We start from the raw sequence: 20,287 nt of genomic DNA on the forward strand, positions 1-20,287 counted from the left end.
CTGTGGCGGTGTTTTCCAAGGTGAATTACAAAAAAAAATCGTTAATTACATTAATCACACAACACGCACACCTGATCTTAAGATCAACACACATCATACACACACACACACACACAGCACACGACTTAATCAGAAACATAATCAGCCATTCATCCACTGATTCTTCAGAGACTGAATCATCACTCGACATTTCGCTTGAGCCCTCAGATAGGGAAGCTGGAACTATAACTGGTCGCACATGCCTTGGCATTCCATCAACGGAAATGTTGTTCGAAGAATTCACATGAGTGACAATCCCTTTACTTACTTGTTACTAGTTTACTTGTTTTGGGTTTAAATCCAACCCTCCACTGAAGTCGAGTGAACTACTTCTCGGGCGGGTCCATATTAATCATCTAACGAAACATTTTCATTATAACTTATGCAATTCTTTGATTGTAGCATCTTCCAAATCATATAATCTTGTGAAAAGTAATGTCTTTAGTTTCTTCTTAAATTCAATTGCTCCCTTTAGGTCCTTCATTTCAGTTGGCAGTTTATTATAATATCTAGGGGCACAGTAGCTAAAAGCCCTTTCACCAAATTTACTATTTGTTCTTAGTTCAGATAGCCTATGTTTGTCACTCATGTGTCTTATGTTAACATTTGTTTCTAGTTCTAGTTTGTTCAGGCATTCTTTTAGGTATTTTGGTTCATTTGGGTTCAGTATCTTAAACGTTAGTAAGAGTAGCTTGTATTCAATTCTCGCCTTTCCCGGCAGCCAGTGTAATTTAATTAGTGCAGGGGTAACTCTTTCCCTATTGTGTAGTCCTTTTATTAATCTAGTGGCTCTGTTTTGTACTCTGAATTTTCTTCAGCTGATAATTTGGTAAGCCATAGAACAGTGAGTTGCAGTAATCAATTCTTGAAAATATGTGGTGATTAATGAGTATGGCCATAGATTTTTCATCTAAGTATTTACTAATAAATGCTATGTTTCTAATATGATAGTTACAATTTCTTACCATATTATTTATATGTTCATTCATTGTCAGTATATCATCCATGATTACTCCAAGATTTCCGACAGATTTCTTTAGGTCAATGATCGATTGACCTATTTCAATTCTTTGGAAGCATTCGATTCTTTTTATATCTTTTTCATTTCCAAAAATAATACATTCACTTTTATCTTCATTGAGCTTGAGCTTTTTTGTTAACATCCAAGCCTTAATGCCATTCATTATTTCACGTATCTTTCTTTTAGCTTCATCAACTGATTCTATTGGGAAATAGAATTGTGTATCATCACCGTATATTTTAAACCTAACTCTGAGTTTCAAGTATATTTGCCAGTTCAATCATGTGAATTTCAAACAGGAGAGGACCTAGTACACTGCCTCGAGGCACTCCTTTGGTTAGTTTTCTTGTCTCAGATTCAACATTTGATATTACTAATTTAACTTTGCGGTTTTCAAGATAACTCACAAACCAGTCATATGCTCGTTCTACGATGCCCACAGATTTAAGGTCTTCTATCAGATATGTATGTTCTATAGTAACAAATGCTGCACTTATCAAGCATCACAAGAATGAAACACTTGCCATTTGTTATAATTTCTGTTATGTCATTTTTAATCGCTAACACTGTTGTTTCTGTGGAGTAATTTTCTCTGTATGCAGATTGATCATCAGGTATGGCATTAGATTTTTTCAGATGTTTCCAGGTTTGTTCGAGTACAGCAGTTTCAATAATTTTCGAAAAATATGAGATTTGATATTGGCCTATATGAACTTAAATTGTCTGTATCACCTTTTCCTTTATACGTCATTGAGTAGTACAATGGGCGTTTGGGGGCTTCACCCACACCTCCTCTCCCGTCTTAATTAAAAGGGGCTTGTCTTGGCTGGTATCTGTTCCATTGGGCACTACCGCAGGATACCTCCACTCATATCTGTATACCGAAAGTTGTGGAACAGAAGATTCATCTTGTCCAGATCTTTGTGGGTAGTACAGTGGTAACGTGTTTGCCACGCATTCGCGTGGCAAGAGATCGATCCCCGCCCAGGGCCGTGAGTTTAAGCTGTTTACTGGGGAGGCTACTGCTGTGGTAGGGCACCACAGTGGGGGGTTGGGCTTGCCCGGCTGACGTTCTGGTGAGCATCTATTCTGATGGAACTGGAACTGAAACCAGACACCTTTAACCTTTAACCTTTATAGGACTAATTCCTCCTCTCTCTGCAATAGCCTTGATAGTCCTATGATGTGTTTCAACTATTCCATTTCTTCTGATCAATAAGCAGCCCGAAAGACCCTAACAGCGTTCCAACGAGACAACATATCTCCTAAACACTGTATTATCCAGTAATAGTTCATCAACTGGCCCTCTTTCCAAAAAGATGCTATTCAACTCAGAAGATATTTCTTGAGCATCTTCTCTCTTCAGCTGCCTCCATATTGCAAAATGACCTAGACCACAATCCACCACTGATAAATAGGGTACCTGTCTGTAATGAGTAACATCAATAGCTAGGCGCTGCCAGTTTCTTTCAACACTTAATTCGCCTCCTTTGTGCATCACAGGCGCAGGATCAATGGACTGATTACGATCACAACATTGAACTACCTTCTTCACACATTCTCTGGAAACTTGAGGATCCAACTTTTTAGCTAAATATAGTGTTCTGTCAATTCCCACATGGTGTTTATTATGAAACTGTTATATCAACTACAGCACCTGCACAGAGATGTGCATGTTCAACTTCACTGCTCACCAACCAATTCTTCTTGACTTGTCAAAATATCAGCTCTATTCTTCTCTGAAGGCACCATCTGAACAACGATGTTCAAACCAAACTCAGTAATCAATTCCTTCAATGTACCCAAGCGTCTTTTAATTATCTCAGCAGCTCCTTTTGTGGGGAGACGCTTCTCAGCATTGACTATAAATTTCAACCATGCCTCCACGGTTGCAGAGTCAGTCCTCACCTCTATCGACTCTAAACCCCATCTAATGGCTAAATTTACTCCTTTCAAAACAGCTTCCAGTTCGGCAATATTGATGTGGTTGAAATAGTCCTTTTTTTCTAAGCCAAGCAGCATCTTCAGCAATCTTGCCACTTATCTCCAAAACTACACCCATAGCAATTTTGCTGGCATCACACCACACAACGCCATGCTTTACATTCGGGACACAGGATCATCTAACTTTACTCTCTTAATTACTTCTTTAATCATCATCAAGGACTGTTCGCCAACAGGATCCTCCCAACGTGTCCCTGAGGCTCTTCTCTTAATGTAGCTACATGCAACTCTTAACCATCCAGCTATGGGATAATGACCCACTAATGTACCACAAACTGAAAACAATTCCCTCCTTGTAAGCATATCTGCAACTTCAGGCACCTTATTACCTCTCTGGGACATCAACTCTCTTCCAACTCTTTGCAGTTGTAATCCTAAAGCAGCACCTCCATTGAACGACTCAGGGGACTTTGTTATCAACCCAAAGGTATTCAAATGTCTAATCACCTCATCAGCAGAAGCTATCGATTCGTTCACAAGAATGTCATCTGTATATGATCTGGTTGCTCTCTCTATTTTTTCATCCTTACTTAATACAGTCTTTAGTATCCTAGACATAATCCGTGGTGCAGAGTTCAACCCGAAATCCAATCTTTTAAGTCAAAGAGTCTGTCCCTTATAGTTCACTAGTTGATATGGCCACAATTTTTCGTCAACGCTCAACTGTAAGTAGGCCGACTTCAAATCCACAACAGACACATTCTCACCTGTCTGTCGCCATTTTCGTAGTGTCTCACTGCTTACATCAGTCACATCATCACCAGTGTGACACTTGACATTACCATTAAGTTCCCGAAAATCAAGCACTGGTCTCACCTTATTCTTTGTTGGCTGTTCACTGCCATTAGAGGAATGATACCAACGTTAACCTTTTCTTTTCATGGAACTAAAATACCTTCGGCAATCCACTTGTCCACTTCCTTCTCAAATTCTTCCTTCTTCCAACCATCAAGCCTTATATCATCACAGCTTACTTTATTCTTCAGTGTCACAGTGTCATTATTTTCCCAAAACCACCTGACTGTCCATTTCTGTCCATCAAACCTAGCATGAAAGTCGATCTTCAATTACAACTGTTGAGCTATTGTCATCCCTCTCACCACCAAGTTTATGCTTAATTTCTTGACCAACTGAAGCAACACCAAAGGCACCTTTCCTTGGGTCACTGTGACACCTCCCAATTGGTCAATAACATCAACTCCTAACACCACATCAACGCCATTCACCAGTTGATTCGACACTACAGCCCTCACTGTCACACATTTACCGTTCACACCCAGCTCCACACAATCTGCAACTTTACACTTAATATGACTCCCATCAAAAGCCCTGATGTACACTTCTCCTTTACAGCGAGGCACAAATTTAGAATGTACCACAGCATCCTGTATCTACAAGACCCTTTGCAGTCTCATTACCAATCCTAACATCAATTATAGGCAATGTATCAAGGTGCACCTTTTTATCATCAAAAGGGCGGCTACAGGCACAATAGTCAACTCTTACTTGTTTTCCGCAACCTGTTCTTGACAACGACTGGCCATATGACCAATTTTATTACACCTAAAACACCTCACCTGTGTCTCTTTACAGTCTTTTATCATATGAGAGCCACCAAATCGGAAACACTGACCCTTAAACTGGAAAGGCCTAGCACTATTCTCATGTTTTGCACTACCTCCTTCTCCACCCTTTCTGACAGTTACAGCTACCACACCATCTTGCTGTTTAGATGACAAAATCCTAGCATTGCTAATCAATTCACTCATTGCCATTGTCATCACATTTGGCAATTGCTGTAAAGCAACACTAATATTATCTGGAAAACCATTAAAAAACGTTAGTTTCACCACATTTTCTAAACCAACCTTATCAAACTTAGCTAAACCCGCCAGCCTCCTAATCTCATTAGCATACACAACTGGTTCTCCCGTCCACTCCAATTGAAAAAGTTTCCCAAAAGCAGAGAATGGATCATCGGAAAACGCTACTTTCAATTTTTCTTTGATTTTTTTGCTGCACGTTCTTGGTCTTCATCACCCATCTCCAAATAAAAGTGCTAGAGCATCACCCTCCAGATACAAAGGAATACAACTGGCTAAGTCTACTATTTTCTGTAGCTTAGCCACTAAGGTCACCTTCTTCAACCATGACACAACGTCTCCTTCGCCGGTGAATGGCTTAATCATGACCATTGTAATCTTAGAAGTCATACTTTCTTGGAATAGGCCTAGATAGCTTGTAGTTAAAACTCACCTTACAAGTTCCCTCTTCGAGTTGCAACTCACCAACCAATGAGGATGTAAGGACACCGATCCCTTCGTCGTCCAGAAAATCGACAAACTACTTATTTATTTAAATTCTCTCTTCGCCACACTGTGGTGTCCTATGTATATATATTCCGCTCTACCAGAGCTACATTTTGATATATGTATCGTTTCATAACATGTTTTTGTTAATCCATAATTCATATATTTGTAAGTGTAAGAAAACACATATATTTTGGCGGGCACTTCAATCTGACTTGGCGCCAACGTCATCCTACGTTTCCGTCCGCACCTTGTAATGTATTTCCGTGCGCATTCAAATAAAGTATCAGTTGATCTTGATGACGCTTGTCTCACTGTCCTTACAACTGGTGACCCCGGAGTTGAAAGTAGCATCAGCGGTTTTGGCTTTGCCATTAACGGACTTATTACGGCCGTGCTACCTTCTACATACTCCGTTACCTTAGGCACGAACCTGCCTTTGGTTCTCCCACACTTCGGTGAACGTAAGGCAGTAGGATGAGCTTAACCGACATATCAACTTCTCACCTCTTCGCCGACTCGTCGTCTGGCCACGATGCAGGAAGCAACACGCCCATCGCACCCAACGGCCTCGCCTCCACGCCCAAAGTCAAACTGCCGCCCTTTTCTCAACACAACACCGCTTCCTGGTTCCTGAGAGCGGACGTACTCTTCCGCGTCGCTAGACTCAGCGACTCCTGCGCCAAGGCTGACATCGTTCTCACCTCCATACCTGAAGAAGTATTCGACAAGATTTCCCCATGGCTCGACGCCCAGGCCGGCCAAGTTTCATACGACGACCTGAGAACGAAACTCATCGGTATCTACTCCCTCTCTGTCTCAGCAAGGGCACAGAAAGTACTGGACCTCGCCGGCAAGCCCATGGGTGACACCTCTCCTGTCGAGGCGTGGGACGAGCTAACCGGCCTGCTCATGCTCCCCGAAACAGACAGCAACGGCCGACGACGTGAGATTAGCTTATCTCGCGAGATCTTTCTTCGACGCCTACCACAGGACATACGGGCCCAATTGACAGACGCCGACACGCTCCCGATGAACGAACTCCTGTCGAAGGCTCAGAAGCTCCACGAGGCCTCCAAAGCATCTCGCCTCGGAGCATCATCGTCAACGCCGCCTCCGTTCTCCTCCTTCAGCAGCTGCTCTTCCATAGACTCCTCGGCAATGGCCCTCGAGGACGACAAGATCAACATTCTATCAAGAAAGAAACCACCGCAACCGACGCGACCAAACCCTAGGCCTGACCCAGCATGGTGCTTCTACCACCAACAGTTCGGCAGTGACGCCAAGAAATGTAGAGCACCATGCAGTTTCCCTAGAAGATGACGCCAGAAGCATCCACCTGCCACCATCGCGGCCGCAGTTAACCATAACAAGATTGGTTTCTGTATCCTCGATACCATTTCCAACCGTAGACTCATGGTGGACACCGGCGCAATGCAGTCAACGTTCCCTCCTTCGAAGTCCGACCTAGACCGTGGTCCCGACAAAAACGCTCCCTCACTCATCGCCGCCAACGGTTCTCCCATACAGTGCTATGGAATCAAGACCCTCAAGATATCTATCATGGGCCGTTCGTATTCTTGGCCCTTCGCTATCGCCGACGTCAATCGCCCCCTCCTCGGTGCAGATTTCCTCGCCCACCATGGACTCCTCGTCGATGTCGCTAACAGACGTCTCATCGACACGGGAACCTGCCAGTCTCGCGCCCTAGAACACGGCCCTGCAACAATGTCCGTATCCGCCGTAACAACGCACCCCTACGCCGACCTCCTACGAGAGTTTCCCGAAGTTTTCAAGCCCGAGCTCCGACACTCGCCAGGTTCCCCGTCCAAGCATGGTATCTACCACCACATCACAACGACAGGACCTCCCACTCACGCCAAATTCCGCCGCCTCCCGCCTCAGAAACTGAAGGATGCCAAACGCGCCTTCGAGGACATGGAACGCATGGGTATCTGTAAGAAAGCATTGAGCCCCTGGGCATCACCCCTGCACATGGTTAAAAAGCCGGACGGGTCCTGGAGACCTTGCGGCGACTACAGGCGCCTCAACCTCATCACAACGCCCGATCATTACCCACTGCCCAACATGCAGGACCTAACGAACGCGTTGCACGGCGCAAAGTTTTTTACCAAGATGGACCTTCTCAAGTCTTATTTCCAGGTCCCCGTAAGATATCCCGAAAACTGCCATTGTAACGCCGTTCGGATCCTACACCTTCGCATACTCAACCTTCGGTCTACGCAACGCCGGGGCAACTTTCCAACGACTAATGGATAGCATTCTGGGTGACCTACCTTTCTGCGTCTGCTACGTCGACGACATCCTGATATTCTCGAAAACCAAGGAGGAACACCGGGGACACGTCCGCACCGTCCTAGAGCGCCTACAGGAGAACGGCCTAGTTGTACGCTTCGACAAATGTACGTTCGGTGCGGAGGGAGTGGATTTCCTTGGTCACCGTGTATCCTCGCGCGGGGTAAAACCCATGACAACCAAAGTCGACGCCATCAGGAAGTTCCCAATGCCTACGACCATCCGCCAACTTCAGGAGTTCTTGGGAATGGTCAATTACTACAGGCGCTTCATCCCCAACATCGCACAAACCCTGTCACCCCTCGACGACGTCCAGAAAGGAAAAGCAAAAAAACTCGAGTGGGGCTTGCCCCAGCAACAGGCATTCGCTCGAACGAAGGATGCCCTTGCGAATGCCACCACCCTGGCTCATTTCGACGACAACGCGCCCCTGCGACTAACGACCGACGCCAGCAACGTCGCCTGCGGGGCTGTGCTTGAGCAACTCGTCGATGGTTCTCCTCGACCGCTGGCATTCTTCAGCAAGAAATTGAAACCCGCTGAAACAAGATACAGCACCTTCGATAGGGAACTCCTCGCCGTCTACCTCGCCGTCCGCCACTTCAGGCACATCTTGGAGGGTAACCCCTTCACGATTGCAACGGATCATCAACCCCTCGTCCACGCCTTCACGAAATCAACGGACGCATGGTCATCCCGACAACAACGTCCTCTCGCATCAATCGCCGAATTCGGGTGCACCATACGTTACGTCCCAGGAAAGAAAAACCCAGTCGCGGACGCCCTTTCAAGGATTGAAATTGACGCGATCCACCTGGGAATCGACTACGCCAATCTCGCAACCGAACAACGCACCGACCGAGAAGCACAGGTTCACCTGACGGAGCCATCCGTGCTCAAGATAAGTGCGGTTCCCCTCGGACCAGCAGGAGTAACTATTCTTTGCGACACCAGCACGGGCCGCCCTCGTCCCTGGGTACCAGCCTCCTGCAGAAGGAAAATATTCGATATCATCCATGGACTTTCGCACCCCTCAGGACGCACCACCGCTCGCCTTCTGTCTGAAAAGTTTGTCTGGCCAGGGATAAAAAAGGACGCCCGGGAATGGGCGAGGTCATGCATCAACTGCCAGTCAAGCAAGGTCAGCCATCACACCGAATCGGGGGTGGGCGATTTTCCCCAGCCAAAAAGACGTTTCGGACATATACACATCGACGTCGTGGGACCATTGCCCCCTTCTGGATCCGCTCGCTACCTACTTACGATCATCGATCGCTCCACGAGGTGGTTGGAGGCATCGCCGATGACCGAAGCTACGACTCAAGCATGTGCCGAAGCCCTCCTGTCAAGCTGGGTGAGCAGGTTTGGCGTTCCTGACGACATCACGACTGACAGAAGCCCCGCTTTCCTCTCAGAAATATGGCTTGCTTTGGCGAACCTGATGGGGACGACGCTCCACAGCACCACGGCATACAACCCTGCGGCAAACGGCATGGTCGAAAGAATGCACCGCGCCCTCAAGGCGTCCCTGATGGCGAGCTGCACCGACGGGGACTGGAAATCACGACTTCCTTGGGTACTCCTCGGCCTTCGCACCGCCCCTCGCGCAGACGGCGAACCTTCGCCCGCCGAAAAAGTTTACGGGGAAGCGCTCGCAGTTCCTGGCGAATTCTTTCCCTCATCAACCGACGACACGCAGCTGGATCACCTAAGGGACATCGCCAGGAAGTTCAGGCCGTGTCTCAAAACTTACCAGGACAGAACCAAACACTTCAAGCCAAAAAGCCTGGATGACTGCAAGTACGTTTACGTCCGTGTCGACGCTCATCGACAACCACTGACTAGACCTTATCGAGGTCCCTACCGGGTAATTAAAAAGACAACGAAAGCCTTCCTTCTCGACGTCCATGGCCAAGAGGACTGGGTCTCAATAGACCGCGTGAAGCCAGCGTTTCTCGAAGGAAGCGACACCGCCTCCGCTGGACCTGGCAGACCCAGAGTTCCGCCACAAAACAAGCCGCCCAACGAAGGAAAAATCATCAAACGACGTCAAGAGGAAGAGATCCTTACACCTACCGCCAGCGCGCCCCTCCGTTCAAAAACAAGAGGAACCCTCCGACGCCCGAAGAGATACGAAGATTGATCATCAGCCCTCTACGCCGCCCGATGTCTTGGGGGGGGGGGAGTACTTGTAAGGACACCGATCCCTTCGTCGTCCAGAAAATCGACAAACTACTTATTTATTTTAATTCTCTCTTCGCCACACTGTGGTGTCCTATGTATATATATTCCGCTCTACCAGAGCTACATTTTGATATATGCATCGTTTCATAACATGTTTTTGTTAATCCATAATTCATATATTTGTAAGTGTAAGAAAACACATATATTTTGGCGGGCACTTCAATCTGACTTGGCGCCAACGTCATCCTACGTTTCCGTTCGCACCTTGTAATGTATTTCCGTGCGCATTCAAATAAAGTATCAGTTGATCTTGGTGACGCTTGTCTCACTGTCCTTACAAGGACAATAGCAGGAAAGGTTCCACACCACGAATTCACAACCTCAGAGCCCCGGGGCAATCACCCTACCTGGACAACAGCTAACTAACAACTAAAGGTGTGAACGATCTGTCTCCCTCGTCGCTACGGCATTGTTTTCCGGCAACTCCTACAGGTGTAAAAAATCTTAACTACCTTATAACTGTGGCAGTGTTTTCCAAGGTGAATTACAAACAAAAATCGTTAATTACATAAATCACGCAACAGAAAGAAAACGTGATTTAGGGATAATTAATCTACACTATGTTCTAGGTGGACAAAAGAAAATATAGAGAAGGAAGAGTGAAGAAAAATCTTCACAGCAACAACAACAACAACAACAACAACAAAAATAATAATAATAATAATAATAATAATAATAATAATAATAATAATAATAATAATAATAATAATAATAATAATAATAATAATAATACACATAAAAGGGTATTTGATATAAAAGATTTGAGGTAAAATATCAATAGAGTAAACTTTTTATCCGATGAAAACTATTCCAAAGTTTTCCCAATTCAGAAAACACCGAATATCCGAGATAAACGTAACACACCTTAGTTTTTATCAACAGAACAGAGGTGGGCAATATAAGATAAACTGTCAACCAAGAAGGTAACATCTGGCAACTGCAGTTAAATGAACATGATATCTTTCGAATTATCTTCTACTAGAATGTAGGGAGACAGTATAATTGAGGGGTAACCTACAAGCGGACATCAACTCGCAACACGCCACGCAGACTGCAGCCACACTTGCAAAAGCAATTGTTGAAAACAGAAATCCAAAGACGGTTGCTTTCAAACCTACCTCTACCGAGGTAATGTAACCACCAATTCCTCATTAAAATTCATCTCATCCCCTCACTGTAAGGCCTATACACATCATCCCCTGTATTTTTCCATAACTTTCTCTACTACTAAAATATTTCTCAGGGACCCTAGGGAGTAAAGGGTTGGACAACCCCACCTGCAACATTTCTCTACATTTCAAAGGTCTTACAATCCTTCAAACTACCACTATCCGTGGCATGATGGCCCCCTTCCACTACCACCACCATCCTTCCTCTGTTCACACCTGTCTCTACAACTAAAAACCTTTCAAATTTCCTTTTGTTTAACAACCAACCTTCTGAATTTTTCAGATCACCTACGGACCGAACAAGGGAAAGGCCCAATAGGAAGTGTTGGCTACAATACAAGCATCATCATCATCATCATCATCTTCAGTGACGTACTTGTAATTTCAGGCTCTGATATGTTTTAATGGAAACCAGTTAAAAGAGAAAACTACAATTTAAAAAATGCTTTATCAATTATTTATGGTGTAAGTTTTCAAGCACACGCTAAGAATTAAATCTCAATCTATAGGTCTGAATAATTTATTTCAGACACGATCCTACTTGACTTGCATATGATAATTGCCGATGCAAATCTTTTTTTATTTAACTGAATCATAAAGGATAAAGGGAATATAAACACGACAATTCCCTTAATGAGACGTGAAGTGCCTTAAGATACTAAATGTAGATCATAATAATCAATTCAATCATGTAAGAACAAAATGGAAATATGAACCTTATAAAACTCTCTCTCTCTCTCTCTCTCTCTCTCTCTCTCTCTCTCTCTCTCTCTCTCTCAACAATAGTTCGTCAAATAATTTGATTTTCCTGTCTTACGTGCCTAAATGGCCTCACAAACCCCAACGACAGGCCATATATTTCAAATTCATCAATTTGTGAAAAGCAAACTTTTTGTTTTAGAATGTTAGGTGACCAAGCATATTAGGACAGTACTGTACAGTATGATTGGACGTTCTCAAGCAAATGTTTTTTACCTGTTCACCAAGTAGGCCTATAGGATGCCCACACCCGTAACTCTATCTCGATTTATCAGGAAATTAATTTACAACCTAAGTTCCAATCAATGATTTGCTAAGGGGACGTGCACTCTATTAGGTTAGGTTAGGTTAAGATATTGAGTGTTATAAGTACTGAAAATTGTACAAGTAGGCCTTTTCAACAATCGTTTTCCTAACAGTTTAATGATTACAGTTTATAAAGGAAACCAAAAAGATAGCAAGAAGCCTATTCTCAATTGCTTTCAGCCTTGGCAAAATTAAAATTAAGAAGGGGAATTTCTTCCGCTGATAAGACCATTTGGTCTGTATTGTGTATGCATTTAAGCCATTGTTTTGATAATGTCCCTAACAAAATAAACTTATAAAAAGAATTTCATAAACAATAAATTGCTACTATGTATTTTTCTTAGACTTCAGATTTGAGATAGTTTTTTTTTTCTTTTTTAATCAATAAATATGAGCACAAAATTATCAACCTTAGCTCACAAAATATTCAAAATGATAACAGTAATTGTTAAATGTTGGTTTGTTTGTCCTATGAAAACGCACCCAACGTTCGTTTACGCTGGTAAGTGTAGTGTTTGTCCAATGAGAACGCACCCAGGTTTGTTGACATTATCGAAATAGTTGATTTATTGAAAAATATGTTTATTTGAAAGGTTGATATGTTATTATGATTGGGTCATTACAATTATAAAGAGTAATCCATGTGAATTGTGATTATATTGTGAAAACTGTATTAATTTCCCGAGTGGATGGGAGCCGGGACTTCCCCTCTCCCGTTTTTGTCACATATTTGTATTTTTTTTACCTTTGGGGAAGCTTTAAAGAGAATAAAAGTGAGAAATTTATAATTTGCTGGTTAAATGGATTTGTCTTGTCTGTATCGCAATGTTATCTATTTTTTTATGTGAAGTTTTCTACAAAAAGGAACCATGGGACCTGCGTGCTCCCCCAAGCTCTTGTTTGAATCTGTAGTAGAGAGTAGAGAGGAATAAAGAGAAAACGAGAAGGTCGTTTCCTTTCTCCCGTAGTTTATTTTTGAGTATTACGAGAAAATTGAGGAGGCTATGCCTCAAACTGAGGGGCTTATGGCCCAAAGACAACATGGTGCCCAGACCAGGGAATCAGATGAGAGCGAGGCTGAATTTACTGGATTCCCCAACGACATAAATCAACTTAGGAGAGCAGTGCTGCAGAGAGAGAAAGCAACAATATGGCTGCGTTGTGCCTCAGAAGATTTGACCAGAGCCATGGCCGGTAATCCGACCTGGCATGAAATTACAAGTCTCGTAAAAGACTACGATAATAAGAAGGCCGACTGGGAAGAAATAATTCAGCGAGACCAGAATTCTATAGAGGATGTTGACGAGCTCCAGAGAAGAATACTTGAAGACCACCATTTTCTGCAAGAGGTAAGAAAAATCCGTACTGAAGCAGCAGCTACCTTAGAGAGGCTGGGCAAGGACAGAAACTTGGTTGCTAATAGGTCCAGTGAAGATATTAATTCAGGCAGTGAAGTCGGTAATGAGGGTTTTAGTGTGCAATTGCCTAAACTCCAGCTAGTGAAATTTGGCGGGAAAATAACAGAGTGGCGGCCATTTTGGGACCAATTTATGGCACTTGTGGACGATCAGCCTATGCCTCTTGTTTCCAAATTTATGTATCTTCAATCTGTTTTAGAGGGTGAGGCTAGGGGTGTACTACAGGGCCTCACCCAAACAACAGCTAATTACAAGATAGCCTGTGAGTTGTTAGAAGAAAGGTATGGCGATCCAGAAAACATTATATCAGCTCACCTTCAAGCCCTAATGCAACTTAGCTCATCTAGGAGCGCAAGGACTGAAATTCACACGTCCTCTTTGCGGAAATTACAGGATGAGTTAGTAGGCCATGTGCGCAGTTTGGAGGCCCTTGGAGTTGGAGGTGAACAGTACGGGCGGATCTTGGTGCCTATGATCCTTGCTCTGTTACCTCATGACATAAGGTTGGACTGGTCGCGTAGTGGACGGAAAAGAGGAGATCTCGACGGATTGCTGAAGTTCTTGCAACGAGAAGTGGAAGGCAGAGAGAGGGCAGAGGCTATCAAGAGACTAAGCCTTGGAAAATCCGAGGAACCCAGTGTAGAACGACGGACTAAAAAGCACACTCCCAGTTCAGCCTCTGCCCTTCAAACTTCATCAGAAGAAAGTGGTTCGAAGACGTTTTGCGCATTCTGTGGAAAGCTGCATCCCAGTGAAAGGTGTTTAGGTATAACTAAGCTCCCCCTTGCAGAAAGAGAAGAAGCCGTGCGTAATCGGCGTTTGTGTTTTAAGTGTTTATCTAAAAGCCATTATGCCAAGGCCTGTTGGGCTAAGTGTTCAAAGTGCAAGACTGGGAATCACAACTCCCTTGTATGTCGGAGATCTGAAACGAAACCCTCCGTAACAGCTAGTGAAAATAACCCTGTAGTAGAGGGAGTGCAAGAGGGGTCAAATTCTGTGACCCATGTGGGGGTAGCACCTTGTGAGGTGAAAAACAAGGTTAATTCAAGGTGTTGTGTATTGCAGACGGCCCAAGTCAGGGTAGTAGGCCATCAGGGTATCACATTTGCTACTGTAATGTTTGATACAGGGTCAGATCGGTCTTACATTTCAAGGGAACTGGTCAAACGGGTCAAGCCTAAGTGGCTGACTTCTGAGTATTTATCATTTTCTGCCTTTGGTGGAGGGAAAGCCTCTAAGGCAGATTTGTGTAGTATTTATGAAATAATGAGTGTAGGGGCAAATGATCACAAATATAGTTTTAAGGTTGCTGAGATTGATGTAATTTGTCCTCCGTTATCTAGGTCCAAAGTGGACCCTAAGTGTTTAGAACCTTTTTCTCACCTTAAGTTGATCGATGAGTATGGATCCCATCGAAATTTACATATTGATATGTTGATAGGCCTTGATTTATATTGGAAGATGATGATCCCCAACCAGGTTATGTATCATGAAGGGCTTGTGGCCCAGGAGACAATTTTTGGTTGGATTTTGTCCGGATCCTTTAATAGGTCTGAAGGTAATATTGGTGTAAGTGTACAATTGTTAGCAATTGAGAATGTACAAGAGTGTAGTTTGAGTCAATTTTGGGATCTAGAGTCTGTTGGCATAAAACCCAACGAACTACATTCTGAGGCGATGAACCCTGACCCAGTCTTGGTTCAATTTGAGAATTTGGTAAGTTTTAAAGATGGTCGCTATGAAGTGGCCCTACCATGGAAATCTGAGAATATGAAATTAGATTTGATTAATAATGAACATCATGCTTTGAGAAGATTGGAAGGTCTCTATAATAGGTTAGGTAAAAACCCCTGTCTGCAGGAACAATATTTTAAGGTGTTTAATGAGTATGAAAAGGAGGGTATTATTGAAGAAATTCCTTCCCATCAACGGGAAGGTGGGTATCCTATATTTTATTTGCCTCATCGGCCTGTGGTACGGGAAGGGAGCCTAACCACCAAGGTGAGGCCTGTTTTTGATGGATCTGCACGTGGCAGTAATGGAGTATCTCTGAATGATTGTTTAGAAAGTGGTCCTTCACTCAACCCTGATTTAGTTGAGGTGTTGTTAAGATTTAGAAGGTGGAGGGTGGCCTTAACAGCTGATATTACAAAGGCTTTTCTTCAAATAAAGGTAAGAAGGGAGGACCGTGATGTTCATAGGTTTTTGTTGAAAGAGGGGAACAATGTTAAACATTTCAGATTTATAAGAATGCCCTTTGGTAATAAGAGTAGTCCATTTTTATTAAATGCCACCTTAAAATTTCATTTAAAGAAATACCCTCTCACAGAGGTGGTTTCTGAACTGTATGCGACTCTGTATGTAGATGATTGGCTATCTGGGGCTGATAGTCCCGCAGAAGCAAGTTTAAGATTTGAAGAAGCCTATGGTATCCTGCAGGAGGCTGGTATGTCATTGTCAAAGTGTACTTCTAATTGTAAGACTTTAACTATAACTGAAGGTTCTAGTGAAGAGAGTGTCAAGGTTCTAGGCCTCCACTGGGTATCCTCCCCTGACTGTTTTACCTTTAAGGTTGAAAACCTGGACCCCTTTGGAGATATTGTTTGTACCAAAAGAAATGTGCTAAGCCTCATAGCTCGGTGTTTTGATCCCTTGGGGCTCATATGCCCGTTTGTTATGCATGCAAAAATACTGTTTCAAGAAATCTGGAGATTAGGTTTAGATTGGGATGAGCTATTACCCGAGGCTATGCAAGGCAGAGTTAAATTATGGGTTGTAGGATTTTCTGTGCTTGAGTCATTTAGAGTAGATCGGTACTTGTTTTCTGAGTCACCCTTTAAGGAAATTCCTAATGTTCAATTCCATGCATTTAGTGATGCTTCAGAAAAGGGTTATGGTGCTTGTGTTTATGTGAGAGTGCCTGAGGGGGATAAATTCAAGGTATCGCTGGTTGTTGCAAGAGGCAAGGTAGCCCCTATAAAAAGGGTTTCCCTTCCTAGGCTTGAATTACTCGGAGCCCTGTTATGTGCTAGACTCGTTGTGTTTGTGACGTCCGCCTTGCAGCTGGGTAAAGAGGTTTCTGTTCAATGTTGGACGGATTCCACAGTAGCCCTAGCTTGGATAAAGGGGGACCCCAATAGATGGAAAACCTTTGTGGCTAACAGGGTTGTTGAGATTCAACATTTGACACCTCCTTCATGTTGGCAGCATTGTCCAGGCAAGGACAACCCAGCGGATCTTGTATCTCGAGGTGTTTTTGCTGAGCAGCTTTTGCAGTCTGATATTTGGCTGAAGGGTCCTCCTTGGCTCTGTTCCTCCCCGCTCCCTCATCAGGAAGGCAGGGGGGCGGACATTCCTTCAGAAGAGATATGTGATACTGACACAGTTTGTGTTGCAGTTGAAAATGAGCCGCCCTTATTTGAATTCACCCGATGGAGTTCCTTTACAAAGGCCCTTAATGTAGTAGGTTGGGTACTGAGATTTGTTGGGAATTGCAGACCTTCGTCCCGCAAATTAAGTGGACCTTTAACCTATGGAGAATTGACGAAGGCTAAGGTACAACTGCTGTACTTTGTGCAACGAGAGGCCTTTGCAAAGGAAGTAAATGCTCTGAGTAGATCTCTCCCCCTCCCAAGGGGTTCTTCCTTGATTAAACTTGATCCTTACCTAGATGAGGATGGGCTACTGAGAATAAAAGGGCGCTTAGAGAATGCAGACTTGAGTTTTGAGAGTAAGCACCCTATAATAATTCCTGGTACCCACGTTGCTTTACTATTAGTTCGTTTCCAGCATAGGTTGCTCAAGCATGCTGGTGTTGCTACACTTGTATCCACGTTACGAAACAGTTACTGGATCATTCGCCTTCGTCAGATTGCAAAGAAGGTTTGTCGAGAATGTGTGGCTTGTCGGCGTTGTGATGCCTCTGCTTGTTCCCAGCCTGTGGGGCCACTTCCCGAGTTGAGAGTTAAGTCGGCTCCTCCATTCACGGTTACAGGTCTGGATTTTGCTGGTCCTTTATTTTGTATTGATTTTCCATCCAAGAAATTGTATATACTTCTTTTTACCTGTGCTGTCATTCGAGCTGTTCATTTAGAGCTCACCGAGTCTCTTTCGGTTGTTGATTGTAATATGGCCATTAGACGGTTTGTAGCTAGACGGGGTGTTCCAACAGTGTTCTACTCTGACAATGCTAGAACCTTTGTGAGTGTCTCCAACCTGTTAAGAGAACATTATGGCTCGTTGACGCCCCAATGGAAGTTTATTGTACCTAATGCTCCTTGGTGGGGAGGCTGGTGGGAACGCCTCATTAGATCTGTGAAAGTTGCACTGAGGAAAACATTGGGCACTAATTCTTTGTCCAAGAGTGAATTAGAGACTACACTTCATGAGGTGGAAGCTTGTATTAATTCTAGACCCTTGACATTTGTAGGTGAGGAACCTGATATCGCAAATCCTCTTATCCCTTCCCATTTCCTAATTGGCCGTTCTGCAGGTTTTCAGTTAGAGTTAGTAGATGATCCAGACTGTGGTGTATCCTCAAAGGATTTGTGTGTAAGAGAAGCTGTGCGTCTGGGTCAGTTAGACAAATTTTGGAGAATATGGCAGACTGAGTATCTTAGAAACCTGCCTTGTATGGTGAAGGGGTTCAAGCCAAATTGTAACCTTAAAGAGGGTTCTGTTGTACTAGTAAAGGATGAACGGGTGCCAAGGTTAAGGTGGCCTCTTGGAGTTATTACTAAGTTGTATCCTGGAAAAGATGGGGTTGTTAGAAGTGTTGAGGTTAAAACCAAACGTGGATTTATATCCAGACCTGTGCAAAATTTGTATAATCTAGAAATAACAGATTTGAAGGGTGAAATGGGTAGTAATTCCCAGGAGGAGAGACTTGAGAATCTTAGACAGGAGCCTGTAGAATCACCCTTAGTGTCTAATGTTGGTAAGTCCCGAAAGGGAAGACCTATTAAGGTTCCTATTAAACTTGACTTGTAGATTAAGGTAATAAGATAGCCTTGGAAGGCTCTGATGATGATAGGAGTGTTGAGACACTCCTATGGTGGGGAGGATGTTAAATGTTGGTTTGTTTGTCCTATGAAAACGCACCCAACGTTCGTTTACGCTGGTAAGTGTAGTGTTTGTCCAATGAGAACGCACCCAGGTTTGTTGACATTATCGAAATAGTTGATTTATTGAAAAATATGTTTATTTGAAAGGTTGATATGTTATTATGATTGGGTCATTACAATTATAAAGAGTAATCCATGTGAATTGTGATTATATTGTGAAAACTGTATTAATTTCCCGAGTGGATGGGAGCCGGGACTTCCCCTCTCCCGTTTTTGTCACATATTTGTATTTTTTTTACCTTTGGGGAAGCTTTAAAGAGAATAAAAGTGAGAAATTTATAATTTGCTGGTTAAATGGATTTGTCTTGTCTGTATCGCAATGTTATCTATTTTTTTATGTGAAGTTTTCTACAAAAAGGAACCATGGGACCTGCGTGCTCCCCCAAGCTCTTGTTTGAATCTGTAGTAGAGAGTAGAGAGGAATAAAGAGAAAACGAGAAGGTCGTTTCCTTTCTCCCGTAGTTTATTTTTGAGTATTACGAGAAAATTGAGGAGGCTATGCCTCAAACTGAGGGGCTTATGGCCCAAAGACAACAGTAATGACTATGATAGAAATAATGATGATAATAAAAATGACATAAAATTCATAAATGTTTGTCGGTCCTAAAAGAAAAGAAAAGTGTGATTATCGAAGGGAAAGTCTGTAATTCATAAACATTTAAACACATAAAAGCTATAAGAAATAAGGCTACTTGAATATGTATAAAAATGAAGATGAAAAAAAAACCCTTACCTAGAGCGTTTGAACGAATTGCCTTGCTTGACCTGAACTCATTCGCCAACAGCAGCCCATAAATCAGAAAAACCCTCCACCTCATGCCTTTTTAGCGGGAAATGTCTGGCGTCTTATTGGCTGATTTGTTTCTTAGCTCTGATTAGTGGTTGTATGTGACGTCTGTAATATTTTTATGAGTGAATTTAACTGGGGAGAGGTTAAAAACCTATACTTACAGCAGATAAATTACAACTGAAATATTAACATTTTTTATGGGAATAAACTTTTAAAGTGTTTTTAACTTTGCAACCAATAGATAAAGGATCTTGTTAAAAGGTATAGGTTAAATGAACACATCATATTCGAAGAAATATTTGACTAGGTTCTGGCTACGATGATAGCTATAGCCTACATGCGTGCGTCTATAGACCATCGTGGACTTTTACTATCTATGATGAAGCAATAGTAAGCGAAAGGAAAATACCAATCACAGTCGAGGGAGTTATAGCCAATCAGAGGACTGGAATATACCTTATTAGTTTTTAGCGGGAAATATCTGTTGTCTCATTGACTAATTCGTCCTCTTCCGTGATTGGTTGTTGTATGTGACGTCATGCAGAGTATTTTATGAATTAATGAATTATACTGGGTAGTAGTGAAACAACTATACATATTTCAGATAGATTTACGAATTAGAAATTTTATTTGTATAGAAATAAACTTACGAAGGCTATCAACTGCTTAATAAAATAAATGATGAATCTTGATGAAGGGCATAAGCCAAATACTTACATCATATTCGAGGGAATACCTGCCTGAGCTTTTGGCTACAATGTTAGATATGTGTAAGTGTGTATGAAGCTA

General features: G+C 43.0%; 1 protein-coding gene across 5 annotated transcripts in view; it reads right to left on the reverse strand.

Annotated features, from left to right (window-relative positions):
* Positions 1-19,555, reverse strand: part of Spf45 (splicing factor 45) — a 207,228-nt gene extending 187,673 nt beyond the window's left edge. Inside the window, exon 1 of one of the 5 annotated variants that reach the window (XM_068353523.1) lies at positions 19,442-19,555. In XM_068353523.1, the coding sequence (XP_068209624.1) occupies positions 19,442-19,526 (85 nt within the window). In that variant the 5' untranslated portion in view covers positions 19,527-19,555. Of the gene's footprint in view, positions 1-10,951; positions 10,977-11,051; positions 11,101-11,243; positions 11,317-19,441 lie in introns of those variants that run through there. The other 4 variants (XM_068353522.1, XM_068353524.1, XM_068353525.1 and 1 more) reach the window with 4 other exon arrangements.
* Positions 19,556-20,287: the final 732 nt, after the last annotated feature.

The sequence above is a fragment of the Palaemon carinicauda genome, chromosome 30 (genome assembly GCF_036898095.1).
Source record: "Palaemon carinicauda isolate YSFRI2023 chromosome 30, ASM3689809v2, whole genome shotgun sequence".
Taxonomy (NCBI): domain Eukaryota; kingdom Metazoa; phylum Arthropoda; class Malacostraca; order Decapoda; family Palaemonidae; genus Palaemon; species Palaemon carinicauda.